General features: G+C 40.0%; 2 protein-coding genes across 2 annotated transcripts; both read right to left on the bottom strand.

Moving 5' to 3' along the window:
- Nucleotides 1–3,633: 3,633 nt before the first annotated feature.
- LOC146698391 (uncharacterized) lies at nt 3,634–5,650 on the bottom strand. Its single transcript, XM_085473487.1, has 5 exons — nt 5,135–5,650; nt 4,756–4,872; nt 4,532–4,678; nt 4,121–4,231; nt 3,634–4,032 (listed from the first exon to the last, which is right to left on the bottom strand). The coding sequence occupies exons 1-5, from the start codon at nt 5,178–5,180 to the stop codon at nt 3,791–3,793; spliced, it is 663 nt and encodes a 220-aa protein (XP_085329613.1). The 5' UTR covers nt 5,181–5,650; the 3' UTR covers nt 3,634–3,790.
- A 552-nt stretch (nt 5,651–6,202) lies between these two features.
- On the bottom strand, nt 6,203–13,905 carry smg9 (SMG9 nonsense mediated mRNA decay factor). The gene is made up of 14 exons (XM_085473486.1): nt 13,701–13,905; nt 13,441–13,608; nt 13,284–13,358; nt 12,852–13,083; nt 12,648–12,745; nt 12,418–12,530; nt 11,128–11,239; nt 10,836–10,931; nt 10,584–10,669; nt 9,724–9,830; nt 9,533–9,640; nt 7,363–7,488; nt 7,127–7,271; nt 6,203–6,416 (listed from the first exon to the last, which is right to left on the bottom strand). The coding sequence occupies exons 2-14, from the start codon at nt 13,585–13,587 to the stop codon at nt 6,338–6,340; spliced, it is 1,524 nt and encodes a 507-aa protein (XP_085329612.1). The 5' UTR covers nt 13,588–13,608; nt 13,701–13,905; the 3' UTR covers nt 6,203–6,337.
- Nucleotides 13,906–15,163: the final 1,258 nt, after the last annotated feature.

Below are 15,163 nucleotides of genomic sequence, written 5' to 3'. Positions count from 1 at the left end.
CGGAATACGTTACAGAATACATTTTGGGGCATGTATTCTGTATTCTGTAATGGAATACATTTTAAAAGTAACCTTCCCAACACTGCGTACACATACATTTTAAGAATGTATTCATATATGTGTTTATGCCAGAACATCAAACAAATCTTATATGAGTTTGTATTAGATTATTATATAATTATTATATAATCTAATATAATAAATTAGATTATAATATAATATATTATAATATAAATACTCTAAATAGATTATATTAGAGTAAATACAATCTGCAAAAAAAAAAATGCAAATCACCCAAACCTAGCTGGACCAATAATGCCCATGATCAGTGTATTTACACTTTTGACTCTACATCATCATCTGGTTGTGTGTTAGTCACACAAACTTGAAAGGCAGTTAGTAGGTGACAGTTCAAGAATAATGAGTACACTTTGCACTGTAAGCACTCCTTCACTAACTCTGTGCTATTCTGTTTACACATAATTCAGGAACAGGCATCAGGAACAGGCTACGGGCTCGCGCACACCGCGCACCCATGCCCAGTATCCTGCTAGCCAATGTTCAATCCATCGAGAACAAGCTTGATGACCTCAGAGCCAGAATCAAGTTCCAGAGAGACATTCGGGACTGCAAGCTCCTCTGCTTCACCGAGACTTGGCTGAACCCAGCGATACCAGACCACGCCATGCAGCCGACGGGGTTCTTTTCGGTTTACCGCATGGACAGGACAATGGAGTCGGGGAAGAAAAGAGGTGGTGGAGTGTGTTTGATGGTGAACAACAGATGGTGCGACAGCACAAACATCTCCCCACTCACACGCTCTTGCTCGCCCAATCTGGAGCTTTTGATCGTTAAGTGTCGCCCTTTCTATCTCCCTCGGGAATTCACTGCGGTCATTGCCTGCACTGTTTACATTCCGCCTCACGCGGACTCGGACACTGCCTTATGTGAGCTACATGAGGCTCTCACACATCAACAAACACTTCACCGAGATGCCGCACTCATTGTTATGGGAGATTTTAACAGAGTGAATCTCAAACGGACATTTCACAACCTTCACCAGCACATCAACTGCCCCACCCGGGGCACGAGGACATTAGACCACTGCTACACCCCGTTCAAGAACTGTTACAAGACTCAACCCCTGCCGGCATTTGGAAAATCGGACCATTCCGCCATCTTCCTCATACCTGCTTACAAACAAAGGCTAAAGCAGCAACCACCAATCAGGAGGGAGGTCGCTCGCTGGACAGACCAATCGGTGGCCGCGCTGCAGGACGCACTGGATGACGCAGACTGGGACATGTTTCGGCGCAGCTCTGATGACATCAACATGTTTACGGAAGCGGTTGTGGGATTTATCGGGAAACTAGCGGACGACACAGCAGAAAGAACTATCATCCGAACGTTTCCCAACCAGAAGCCGTGGGTGGATAAAAACATCCGCGACGCTCTGAGATCACGCACCGCTGCCTACAATGAAGGGCTTGTCTCCGGTAATATGGACCTATACAAGGCTGCGTCCTACAACGTGCGCAGCGCGGTCCGAAAGGCAAAGCGGAGCTACGGGGAAAAACTAGAGTCACAGCTACGACAGTGCGACTCTAGGAGCCTGTGGAAAGGACTGCGGACTATAACGGACTATAAACGACCAGCTTCTTCAATGATGAATGCCGATGCTTCACTGGCTGATGAGCTGAACACGTTTTATGCTCGCTTCGACGCCGCAGCAATTAAAACAACAAACGGCTGCGCGCGCTCGGAGTGCACCAGTGAAGAAAATGCATTCGTCATCACAGAGCATGCCGTGAGGAACACCTTCAGGAGGGTGAACACCAGGAAGGCAGCAGGACCAGATGCAATCCCTGGCCGGGTCCTTAGAGCCTGCGCTGATCAACTAGCACCGGTGTTCACGGAGATCTTCAACCTCTCCCTGGCCCAAGCTGTGGTTCCCACGTGCTTCAAACGGTCCATTATTGTCCCTGTTCCAAAGAAACAACAGCCCGCTTGCCACAATGACTACCGTCCAGTAGCACTGACTTCAATTGTGATGAAGTGTTTTGAAAGACTGATGAGAGATCACATCACTTCTTCACTTCCTCCCACCATCGACTCACTTCAGTTTGCTTACCGGACTAATCGTTCCACAGACGATGCCATATCTCACCTGCTCCACACATCCCTGAGTCACCTGGACACTGGCAGAGGGAATTATGTTAGGATGCTGTTCGTGGACTACAGTTCAGCATTCAACACAATAATTCCCTCTAAGCTTTTCACCAAGTTGACGGATCTAGGACTCAGCTCATCACTGTGTCAGTGGATCCTCAACTTCCTCACAGACAGACCCCAATCAGTGAGAGTGGGAAAACAAGTCTCCCCCTCCATCTCACTCAGCACTGGAGTGCCTCAGGGCTGTGTTTTAAGCCCCCTGCTGTACTCACTGTACACTTATGACTGTGTAGCCACATCCGACACCACCTCCATTGTCAAGTTTGCTGACGACACTGCTGTTGTGGGCCTGATCTCCGACAACATCGAGACGGCCTACCTGGAGGAGATTAGGAACCTGGAGACCTGGTGCCAGGAGAATAACCTCCTCCTAAACATCAGCAAGACTAAGGAGCTGATCGTGGACTTCACTACAAAGCAGGCGAGGAATTACAAACCCCTCATCATCAGTGGCACGCCAGTGGAGAGAGTGGACAGTTTCCGATACCTGGGTGTCCACATCACTCAGGACCTGTCATGGTCCTGTCACATCAACACCCTGGTTAAGAAAGCCCGTCAGCGTCTCTTCTTCCTCAGAAGACTTAGAGACTTTCATCTGCCACTGAAGGTGCTCAAGAACTTCTACTCCTGCACCATCGAGAGCGTCCTGACGTCAAACATCTGCACCTGGTTTGGGAACAGCACCAAGCAGGATAGACGAGATCTGCAAAGGGTGGTGCGCTCGGCAGAACGCATCATTCAATCAGAGCTCCCTGACCTGCTGTCCATCTACACCAAGCGGTGCAAGTCCAAAGCTAGGAAGATTATGATGGACCTCTCCCATCCCAACAATGGACTCTTCTCACTGTTGAGGTCTGGGAAGCGCTTCCGCTCCCTTAAGGCCAAAACAGAGAGAATGAAGAGGAGCTTCTTCCCCCAGGCTATTCGGGGCCTGAACCAGGTGTAGGACTGGACTCTCCCAAACACGTCACTATAAGACTGGACTCTCACACACGTCACCACACGCACCACCACACATTTCCTATAATCCTATAATTCCTATAATTTATAATCCTTATCTTTATAATCTCTTCTGCTATTTGCACATTCTTTACTGTAAATTCCTAAGTTAATTTGTAAATTTTTGTAGTAAATTGTAAATATTGTAGAACTTTTCTTCTGTCATTTAATGGTCGGGCATTGTACAGCTACAAGCATTTCACCCCCATGTCATACTGTGTATGGTTGTGTGTGTGTGACAAATAAAATTTGAATTTGAAATTTGAATTTAATTGTCAAAAACCACCATATTTGTATTTTACTTTTCTATTAATTCAGGAAAATGTCTCACTGACTCCTTACGATAACCTTTAAATGTGCGTGCAAAATGATTTTGAGACTTAAAGGAAACAGAGATGCATATAGGATTTTAAGAAATTTATTCGTTAATTTTTTTCCACAAACCGAAAATTATATTTAGTTACAAAATTTTCAATAATTTTTTAAGGTCTGGTGAAATGGGAGGAAACATTGTGACAGTCATATGAAAAGCTGGGATGTGATGCTGTTGTTTCATCAGCTAAGAGAACAAGACCAGAGAGATCAGCGTTGTGACAAAGAGCAGACGGCCAACAGCTGTAGTGCCAGCAGTTGTACTACTGGGCTGTGATGTAGTTGTCATCCCAGCACTGTTGCAGAGGTCACCCTGGCAGCAGCTGATTTCTGCTGCAGTGATTCCTGTGATCTGTGGAGATTGTGTGCTTGAGCAAATCAGCTTGGAGGCGCAGCCCTTTACAGTCACCTTTTGTCCTTCTGCAGTCACTGAGGAAATGAAAGGAAGGAATAACAGAACATTTGTCTGAGCAGAAAAGAACAAACATGCAGACACTGAATCCTGTCGGTATATTACTTGCTGATGAGATGCAGTGGTCCTCATTTCCGTTGCAGTTTAGAGTTTGTGTGCAATCGTTTCCAACACATTGGAAGCACTTTTTCCCATTTGGAGATGAGATGCTGCCCTCTGTTGAATACAGAAATATTTGTAATATTTGTTTCCCTGCTTATTTTAACTGTGTGCCAAAAACATCAGCTTGGAAAAAAAAACCAACAGAAAACAATATGTTACTAATATGTTTGTTTGAGAATTTTCAATCAAGAAATTTTCACAGATTGATTATTTTGCCCTGATCTATTCAAGCAAATACGACGATTGACCCACTTTAAAATTTCTCAACATATTTGATAAAAAGATTTTTTATTTTTTAAGTTTCAAGAACAGGAAATTAGATTTCAAAATACCAAGAAGCATGATAGAAATTACCAGGGGCATCTTGAGAGTTGCAAAGATCAGAGGTGCAACACTTGCTGGTAATTAGAGTTCGGGCGCCTCCAAAGTTGATTGAGGCCTGAACACACTCCTCAGCCGCAGCACAACTTTTACCTTTAATATCAACCAGTTTTGAACCACCTGCAACAAAAAGACGAACCATTGAAAACTGAACCAGTTTAAAAGAAGAATAAAATAAGAACTATACAAAATCAAACCTGCGTATGAAGCTATTCTGACTGATGCACACTGAGTGTTGGAAGGACATTCTTTTGTTGTCTGAGCGCAGCTTCCAGAGAGGTCCGGTATGCATTCGTAACATTTCAAAGCACAGGCTGATAAAACAAAGATAAAGACAAGTAAACTTTCTCTTGCTTCCAATGCATGGACATATTCTAAAACATTCACTAAAACAGTTTGAAAAATAGATGGCTAACAGTACAATAAATAGTGCAATCATTTGTAGAATTGACAAACCTTTACTAAGATGTAATGACACTTGTTGTAAAAGCATTAAAAAAGAAAACATTTCATTGAATATTACAGAACTTGCTGGTTTAAAAATGTTAAAGAACAGATAACTGAACAAAAACTTGCCTTTAGGGAGCAGCACAATCCCAAGGATCAGCACAAAGATCTGCATTGTGTGATGGTCAGATAGAAGTGAATTTCTGTTTAGTTTCTGTTCAGTTTATAAGTAATTCTTATTGGGGGGAAGTGGTCTTCTTGCTGTGACCACTCCTTAACTCCTCCTTTGACAATGAAAGAACCTGACTATCAAAAACAAGCCTTTGAAACAGCATATATGTATATATGAATAGACTTCATAGAACCTATATCTAGATAATTAAATTGGTATTAGTTAGAATTCTCCAAAGTTAAAATAGAATAACATAGAATACCTGAATCTCAACATATGTATGAGGAAGAATAATATCTATTAAAACTAGTTTAAAAACCTGTTTAGTTCCAGTTTGTTTATTTGTTTGAAGTTTTAGTGATAATAAAATGCCTTATTGATTTTTGTATCAGTGTATTGATGACAGGTGGCTATATATATGCTTCTATTCATAGCTGAAGTTTTAGTGTTATTAAATTGCTGATTTTTGTATCATATATTTGATGGAATATTCTTTAAAGTCGTTTCATTCTATTGCTAAAATATGTTTAGGCTGCATTTAGGCTGCAAATCATTTTCTTTTAGAACGGACGTGAATTGTTTTTTTTTTTCTTTGATAACCAGTGACTGTTTCAGTTGTCAGCAGAGTATGTTTTAACCATGCAACCACTCTAGTGGCACTGAATGAAAAAAAAACTGACTGTGATGCATGCTACATGCATTCTACAATACAACATATATCTTTAAAAAACCAGGCCCACCAGTTCTCTCTTTCATTTTTACCATACTTTTTACAAAGGTAATAACAAGACAGAAATCTGTATTTTCACCTTATAAAACATGTTAAGTATCAGTGCATCAAAACTGAAACACAGTCAAGAATGACTTGAATTTAAAAACTATTCTCGCATTTTTATTAGACATGTGCTGAGAGAAGACACTTTCTTTTCCCGCTCACCACCTCTGCACAGGCTGTAACTTTATCTGTAACTATCAGAATTCCTGAGGACAGTCCCAGGACACTATAGAACAAGCAGGACTCAAAGTCTGAATAATTATATTTATTTTATGTCCCAGTGATGTTTTTTTTTTTTCCAACATCCCATTCAGCTGCACTTCTTTTGTCTTTGTGTGATCTGATCAGTGAAATAAAACTGTACATAAGAGCAGTTAAACACGTGTCAGCAGAGCAGACGACTGTATTCAGAGAGGGCCGAGGACTTTTTCACACCATCCCAGATACGAGCTGCATAGTGAAACCTGTGAAAACAAAGAAAGTTAAGACAGGAAACAGAGGGATAAACTTAAACGAAATCCCAATAATGTCTCAAGATTTCACAAAATTACAGTGACATAGTACAAAGAAGAAAAAAATCCAAATATTATGCATTTCTGCACCAACCTTAATTATTAACACTTTTACTTTCTTTATATGGCATGGAAATATGTTTCTTTTCACTGTAGTATTTCATTTTCAATTGATATTGTTTTAAGCATGTTCAGAAAAAAATTAACCTGATATCCCACAGCAAGAAATATTTTTCACTACTCTGAAAGTTTTGTGCTTGTAGGTACATGCAGCAAGTTGCACCTCAGAAAACTATTTCACAACAAACCACCAGCGCTCATTTTCTGTTGTTTACAAAAAACAAAACAAAAAGACAGCAGGTTGTAGTCACTGAAAGTAAAGGGAAGCAGAGAGACCCCTCATCTCTAATAGATATTTTGCATTTCTTCCACAGGGATTAAAAACTGTTTCTATGAGAGTTCAAAAACAATGACATTTATGATGGCTTTGTTGAGCAAACCAGTTTAAAACATAAAACTGATTCTCACCCTGGGTGCAGGATGTATTTACTTGGTTGTCTCACTTTTTTTACCATGGATTAGTCACCTACACTTTTTGAATAGTGGAATATGAATAAAATAATTATTCATTTATAAATAAATAGTACTGATATGATGTTTACCAGTTTTTCTCAGTGAGAATAGTGTGTGACAGCTGACAGCGGGGCATGGCCAGTATTTGGCTGCGGAGTTTTGAAACCATGGTGGAAAAGGCCGGGTGTCCTCTATAGCCGGGGAGCAGAGAGAACAGTGGGTACGTTCCTGACCCTAAACAACGTACAAAGATTCATTTATTTTTCACACAACACACGAGATGTTACTTGAGTTTTACCTTATGAGAAGAATAAATGTTTCTAACCTGCTTTGGTCAAATTATCCTCCCCGTCATTTTCCTGCACAGGAAGCAAAAACATATTGACCTCGGTTGTCAGATAGTCCTGCCCCAGGCCTGGGAAGACATTGCAGTCAAGCATGGATAATGTTCCTGAGAATAAAACACATGTTATAGTTGTGGCCAGCCTGTTAATCCACTTCAGAAGTGATGCTTTGTTTACAGGACTACAAAACCAAACACATTCACTAAAAACCTTTGAACAGTCACAAAATATCATTTTGCTCACAAGTACAAAGCAAACAAAAGGTTTTCATCTAGAAACACCATAAACCTGATGGAGCCTTTTACCACTCCTGAATGCACATTTAGAACTTTTGGGTTAAATCATCAGTGATATGTATGGAGGTCAGAAGAGAGGCACAACAGTGATTGTCTACAGCCATCTGTATAACATGGTAGAGGGTCATAGTTTGGGGAGGTATTTCAGCCAGTGGTGTTGATAGAGTTATGAATGCAGAAAAAGATTAATTTTGACATTGATCATGGGAGAATGATCCCAAACACACTGTCAATGCCATGAAAGCATACCTGGCTAGAAAAACACTCACAGGAACACTATCAGTCTGGGGGTGGGCGCTATAAACCCCCCACCCAGAAATTCTTCTACCCAGCAACTGCGTTGAGGATATGTCTCTATATACTCCTGGATAAGGAAAAATAGCAACAGCATGAGTATCGGATGAGCAAGGGAATGAGACTCGCTATTGTTTGACTTTCACAAGGAGGATGCCAAACAAAATGGGGTAATTTGCGAAACATGCTGTAAAATTATGCCCCTAAAGGTATCAGTACCACAAGTTCAACTGCAAAATTAAGACCAATTTAAACTCTGCATGTCAATGTCTCCCCACACCAAAGAAAACCTCAAATAAACCATCTGTGATAACAGTGACTGTTCTTGGTCAGTCGTTTTTATAGTCATTATGTAGACTTTTGTCTCTATAATTTGAGGTCATCACATTTTTTTATATGTTGTAAAGCACAAAGGAGCACCTTTTTAATTTCAGTTGTTTTGTCTCGTTAATTATTGCTCAAAGTTTTTTGTGCTGCTATGATCTTTATTTGTTAAAGGTGTAGTGTTGACCACAGAAAGAGACTTACTGTGACAGCATAGTCATTTGTGAAAAATCCCTGTATGAAACTGATGGTTACTGTTAAAATAAAACATGTCAATTCATTCAGATTCTTTGTAGAAAAAATTTAAATGAGTACACCAGTGTCATTTTTGGCACTGCATGATTGAAAATGACACTTGTTTTGGAGGTTATTTAAACATATCGCGATATATATCATGTATCTTGATATAGTAAAAAAATTACACAATATAGATTTTCCTCATATTGCCCAGCCCTATATCAGTCATGGATTGGCCTCCCCAGAACTTGGACATCAAAAATAATTAAAACTGTTTGCAATCATCCATAGAAAATGTAACAAAAGGCAGCCAACGTCAAAAGAAGAGTTTTGACTGTCCTTCAATAAATGTGGAGAACAGTTCCTGAAGACTGCTTAAAGAAATGATAACAAAGCTTTCCTAAGAGAGTTCAGGAGAGAAAAAGTAGTCATTCCAAATACTGACTTTAAAGTTTCGTATTTTCCTTATACACTGCATTTCCATTCATGTTTTGAGGGGTGACTCAAGATTTGCACAGTAAATGGTAAATGGCCTGTATTTGTATAGTGCTTTTCTAGTCCCTAAGGACCCCAAAGCGCTTTACACAACCAGTCATCCACCCATTCACACACACATTCACACACTGGAGATGGCAAGCTACATTGTAGCCACAGCCACCCTGGGGCACACTGACAGAGGCGAGGCTGCCGGACACTGGCGCCACCGGGCCCTCTGACCACCACCAGTAGGCAACGGGTGAAGTGTCTTGCCCAAGGACACAACGACTGAGACTGTCCAAGCCAGGGCTCGAACCGGCAACCTTCCGATTACAAGGTGAACGCCCAACTCTTGAGCCACGATCGTCCCAGTACTTTAAATGTAGATAATTTCTTACCATTTACTTAACTTTTTTTTGCCACCATATCACATTCATTTTCTTCTACCAGCTCCCTTACTGGCATTCATTACTACTTACACATAAAACATTAACATAAAGAGAAATTTGTTGTAGTTTTGCACCTTTGTATTTGAGGTGAGAATGAGCCATTAATTTGTTGACCACCATATGCATGTTCTTCAGATTTCTTGGGCAGAAATCATCCCGTCTGGCCTTGTTCTGGAGGAAAACTGGGGGAGAAAGAAATTTAAACTTTGACATGCTTAAATTTGGTTTGTGTGTCAAATATAGCGCGTCAGCATTAAACAGCCACCTATATGTGGATAATACTCTGCTCCGTCATCACTGCCTGAAGAGCCGGTGCTGTCGTGGCTTGCAGATGGTGTGGAAGGTTTCAGCATCTCAGCAGTCTGAAGAAACCTGTCCATAAAGGTGACACCATAATATAACTTCAGCTGTGGAATCAATTTGTGTCACAAGAAGCAATAATAATGAGAATTAGATCATTTTACTGAGTGGAAAGAGTACAGGTAAAATTTGCTTGGATAGTTACATATGTAAATATACAGAATCTGCCATTTTCCTGCTGTGCCAATGTGAGATGCTACTTGGCAATAGCCCTGGTAAAAACCATTGTTTGGTAATCTGACATTGATTTTTCACCAAAGGATGCCAAAACAATACATAATCATATCAATATTTGTGCTGATTAAAACTGTAGCTTTCTACTACAGAGATATCATTTTAAGCTATGTACAAAGCCAGTGAAAACTTGCTTTTAATGGCAATATTTTCAGCATTAGGCAAGAATGCTATGCAAAGGGAAAAGGTTTTTAATCACATAGCCAGAGTTGCTCAGATTGTTTGTTATGCTGTGTGAAGAAAATGAGTCATGAACTGATCCAAATGGATTGTGGCGTACAAAAGGTAATAAATGTCAGCACATGTTAGATGGGCATGGAGTCTGACATTTTACACAGGTCTGGATTTGCCTGTTTAAAATGTCAGACTGGCTGAAAGAACAACATTGCTGAGCTTATGAAAAAGCAAAAACAAATATCCTTTTAAGATATAGCATGAAATGTTCAGCATTCCTTTGAGAGTATTGGGCTTTAAAATTATAATCACAACCATCTTGAGAGCACAGGTCCATCGCAGACCTAAAATACTCACCTGTAAAGGTTCAAATCAGTGAACCAGTCTTGAACCACAATTACAACATGGCACACTGTAAACAGGAAGGCAGCGATCTGAAGAGACTGTAGAAGAATTATACAGAGAGTACAAACATGCTTTATTTGTAGAAAAGAATAAATACGATCACTAAACCAACATCAAACAATGAATCCCAAAACTAAAGTTCACAGGTGTTTAGCACCAGCATTCATATTATTATATACTGTCCTCCGCAGGCCAGCCACATACCTGCATCTCAACATATGTATGAGGAAGATTGTATTCTGGAGGTAACTTCCGATCATTGTTGATAAGATGATCCAGAATTGATGGGCTAAGCATTGGCTGAAGAATGACATTTAAACACAGTGAAACATGTTGTTGCTTCAGCACAACAAATCCTTAACCACAGTTAGACATCTTGCAGTTCCAAGGTTAACATTACAGACAGTTTGTACCAACTTACATTCTGACAGCAAAAAGAAAATACTACAGTAAACCGTAGAAACTGTCATTTCTAATCACAATACTTCATTCATACCTGCGTATCCAAGAAGATAACTCTCTCCTGTGTGATGAAGAAATCAATCCCTGTGCTCTGATTTCCACCTCTTTCCTTGATTTCTTGAGTCTGGGGTCTGAATACAAAACTCCTGTTCAAACAAACACACGTTTTTATTCAATATCACCTCCAAAGAACTGTTCAAGTGATTTTTCTCAAATTAATTATTAAAGTACTCGTATTGATCCTTTAAAAAAAGAAATGCATCTGTAATTATCAGACAAATATAGAGTATTATATTGAGTATATTTCATATTAGAAAAATCACATGGCACACCACCAAACAAAATGTTACAAAAAGCATATTGATAATTTTTCCCTGCAGGAGTGGAACCACAATCTTCCACGACACACCTATGTGCCACGGCTCAGTGGTTGGGAACTAGATGTTCTGCGTTTTGATGGCAGGGATAAAATGTATTCAGACAAGTTCTACGGTTGTATTACCTCATTCCCTCTTAACTTAAGTAGGCATTTCACTTGAATAAGGGAAAGTGCCTCCTGGGCACCTCCTGGGTTATGTGCGTCACACTCTGATGGATGCATCGGAGAGGAATTTAGGAATCAGTTTGTTGCCCAAGGATATTTGGCATGCAGACTGGAGCACCTAGGGTTTAAACCAATAACCTTCTAAATAGTAAATGAAATGCGCCATCTCTTGAGCTTCAGCCATCACATCGCCGTTCCCTACAGTTTGTGTGTTGGATCAATTTAAGTGAATGACAATTATAGAGTACTTTTCTATTATCAGTGACCACTCAGCGTGCTTTAAGACAAGCCAAAGACCTTTTTCCTGTCTTTTTGTGTAATTAAGCACTTTCATCATTTCAAATCTTCTGCAATTTAAAAATCACCAGTTAAGCCTATGTGCATGAGTTTGGCCCAAACCAAAACACTACTGATATTTCTCACGTGAGTCATGCGGATATTGCTCAACAAGGAGGTTTTTGCCAAACCATCAGGGACTCCAAATTTTTAAATGCAAGTCATGAAATAGTATCTAGTCCGGTGTAACTGAAACGTTGGCAATCATTTCAATGCAACTGCCGCCAACCTCCATCCAGGAAATACAGATTTTTCCCAGTGGTTGCTATACAGGTGTGGAATGGTCTCTAACTGGTGTCCCATTCATTTCATCCTAACCCATCAGCATGATTGTCACAGGTCCAAACTGAACACCGTATATTTAGTTGTCATGTGTCTGCAAAAACCTCAGTAGTGTGTGTAGTGCAGAACACTTTACATCTTGATCTTATTCTTTAACCTTACCTTTGATCTTCCTCAGGAGTGTTGGCAGATAACAGCGACATGATGGTGGATTTCCCAGTTCCCTGCAAGCCAATAACTCCCACCACCAACATGTCTGTCTGGTCCCTCAAATACTGCAACACATCACAACAACATCACTCAGTTTCCTTTGATCACATATCATAAAGTAAACTGAAAGCACTGTTTAAATCTGCAAAATCAACTAAATGTATTAAATGCTATGAATTTACCTCCATGGCACTGTCACACCAATTCATCTGATCATCCACCAGTTTAATGCTGTGCTTCATTTTCTCCGGAGGAAGGAGTTTGGACTGCCCAACCATGGCTGGAAGTCACATGAAAGCTTGTGGCCTTAATTATTGCACATGAACATACTTTTGAATTTGGAGAAGAAAATAAAATGTCTTTTTGTAGAGTCTATAACAACTCACGGTCCAATGCACTGCTCGATGCAGAAGCACTCATTCCTCTGTTTTGGATCTGGTATACAGGCTGAGTAGGTCGCTGCCCTTCCCTCTCTATCTTAGAGGGTGGACCAGAGGACTGTGCAGCCGACTCAGTAGGTGTCCCTGGCTTCACTCCATCGTCCCTGGCCTTCATTAGCATGATGGGCTTCTCAAGGACTGGTGTTCCACTGACAGGTGTATTTTGTGAGGGCTTAGCCTTAGAATATATAAACAACAGCACGAATTGGAGATGGAAGTGCTTCGTAAGCACAAACAAGCACGGCTCGTTTTGTTCTGGCATTGTGAATATTCTTTGATTTTGGCTATTCTTCCTATTCGGTTAGGGTAAGCAAAATGATACCTCACAAATTTAAACTGTAGACTATAGTTTGTGGTCTCAAAGACAAGCCCACCTACCCTTTCTCCGGGAGGTTTTGCAAGAATGATGGGGGTCTTCTGAATTAGAGGACCTGGTGGATCCTCGCTTCCATCCTGGAAAGAAAATGATTCGAGTAAGTATTTTGATGTAGAGAAGATAAAATCAGAGGCCAAAGCAGTATATCGTTTGAAGTACCCTTCGCTCTCTCGGTTGGTAATCCCGATCTCGACTGGGTCCGGACAGATTTTGCCCCGGAGGGCCAACATCTCTGTCCCCTCGGCGTCGCCTCCTCCTGCGCCCTTGCCCATACATGCCGGGTTGACTGTGACCGGACTCGGACATATCGCGACTCACCTGGAACAGCTGATGTTTACAGAAAGCTTGTAAACGACGGGTAGTAGAGCCGAGATAAAGCTATTATTTATAATTAAAATTCTGTTTCCTAAAAGACAGACCTCTAATACCGACGCCTCAAGGTATGGCTTTTAATATCGTTAACATTTAAACGTAAAAATTAGCTAGAAGCTATCATTATAAGTCAACCCTAACGGTGGTTATAAACAACGCTAGCCAAGACTTCCTGGTGAAGTGTTTGTTTCGTGGCTTGGCGTTTGCCGTGTACGGTTCAACTGAGCGGATAAGGAAAGCGATAATGTTCCACCCGCCTGGAAATCTCTTTTGTACAAAACAAATGCATCTTGTTCGTCATGTAAAAGAAGTCGATTTGAAACACAGTTAAAACATGACTAGTTCCCCTGTCAGGAACTATTTTATCACACATATAATATAATATAATATAATATAATATAATATAATATAATATAATATAATATAATATAATTAGTTTTAATCATTGTTTTGAAATCTGAAATTTCCCCAGTAATGAAAGCTGTATAACAGATTTTTTTCATAGTTTCATCCTAATTTAAAAATGAAGTCAAGTCAAAGTCAAATTAAACTTTATTGACTTGACTTCATTTTTAAATGAATGAATGAATTAAATCTGATAAAGCTGTTACACAAGAACATTTTAATCTATATTTCAAAAAAGAGTCACATTTTTAAAAATTTGAATAAAACTTGACTTCGACTATTTAATTATGCACTCATTTGGATTGATCTCGGGTTAAGTAAACCCGCAGTATTTTGTGTTTTGTTTTGTTTTTCTCTCTTCATAAAAAAAACAAGAAAAACGGCATGCTCAGCTCCTAGCCAAAAAATCTATTGAATTGTTTAATTTATAAAGTTAATCTATTTATCGTCAAGGACTTGCAGCACAATCTCAATTTCAACTAGTAATTAAAAAAACCCCACTGTTTTAATATGACACTGATCTAAACACATCTGGAAGGATAATATTATAAATGAATAAGGAAAATCTATCTTTATGATCTTCTCCTTTGCTTCACATTGTTTAACTGTTTTGGTTCATTTATCTTATTTGTCTTTCTTTTTTTAAAGCCATACATCATGACAGGTGTCACTTCCCTGTTGCTCTTGCTGCCCTCTCTCTGACACAAATCACGCCTGACACTTGTCTCACTCCACTCTCTTCTTCACCTCTCTTGTGCACTGTCTTTTACTTTGGATGGATGACCCCAAATATCTAAGCTCATCTACCTTGACTACCTCTACTCTTTGCAACTTTGCACTCTTACACCTGCCTCTCGCTCTTTCGAACATGAATTCCATCTTGCTTCTACAAACTTTCATTCCTCTTGTTTGCTGTAACACCCTCCCTTTAGGCAAACATCACATCTGTAGTGCTCCTTCTATGCATAAATTATTACTTCCGCTCACTGACCATCACTTCTCTTCTTAACCCAGCTTAAAATACTATTTGCCATATCTTCCTGGTATAAGCGTTATCCCTCTTTAGTTACTACAGCTCTAACATCACCAGGGTTCTTCAAATCTT

The sequence above is a fragment of the Copadichromis virginalis genome, linkage group LG11 (assembly GCF_057382275.1).
Source record: "Copadichromis virginalis isolate Kocher_CV1m ecotype Utaka linkage group LG11, C_Virginalis_male_GT1.1, whole genome shotgun sequence".
Lineage (NCBI taxonomy): Eukaryota > Metazoa > Chordata > Actinopteri > Cichliformes > Cichlidae > Copadichromis > Copadichromis virginalis.
This window is presented reverse-complemented; position numbering and strand designations above follow the sequence as displayed.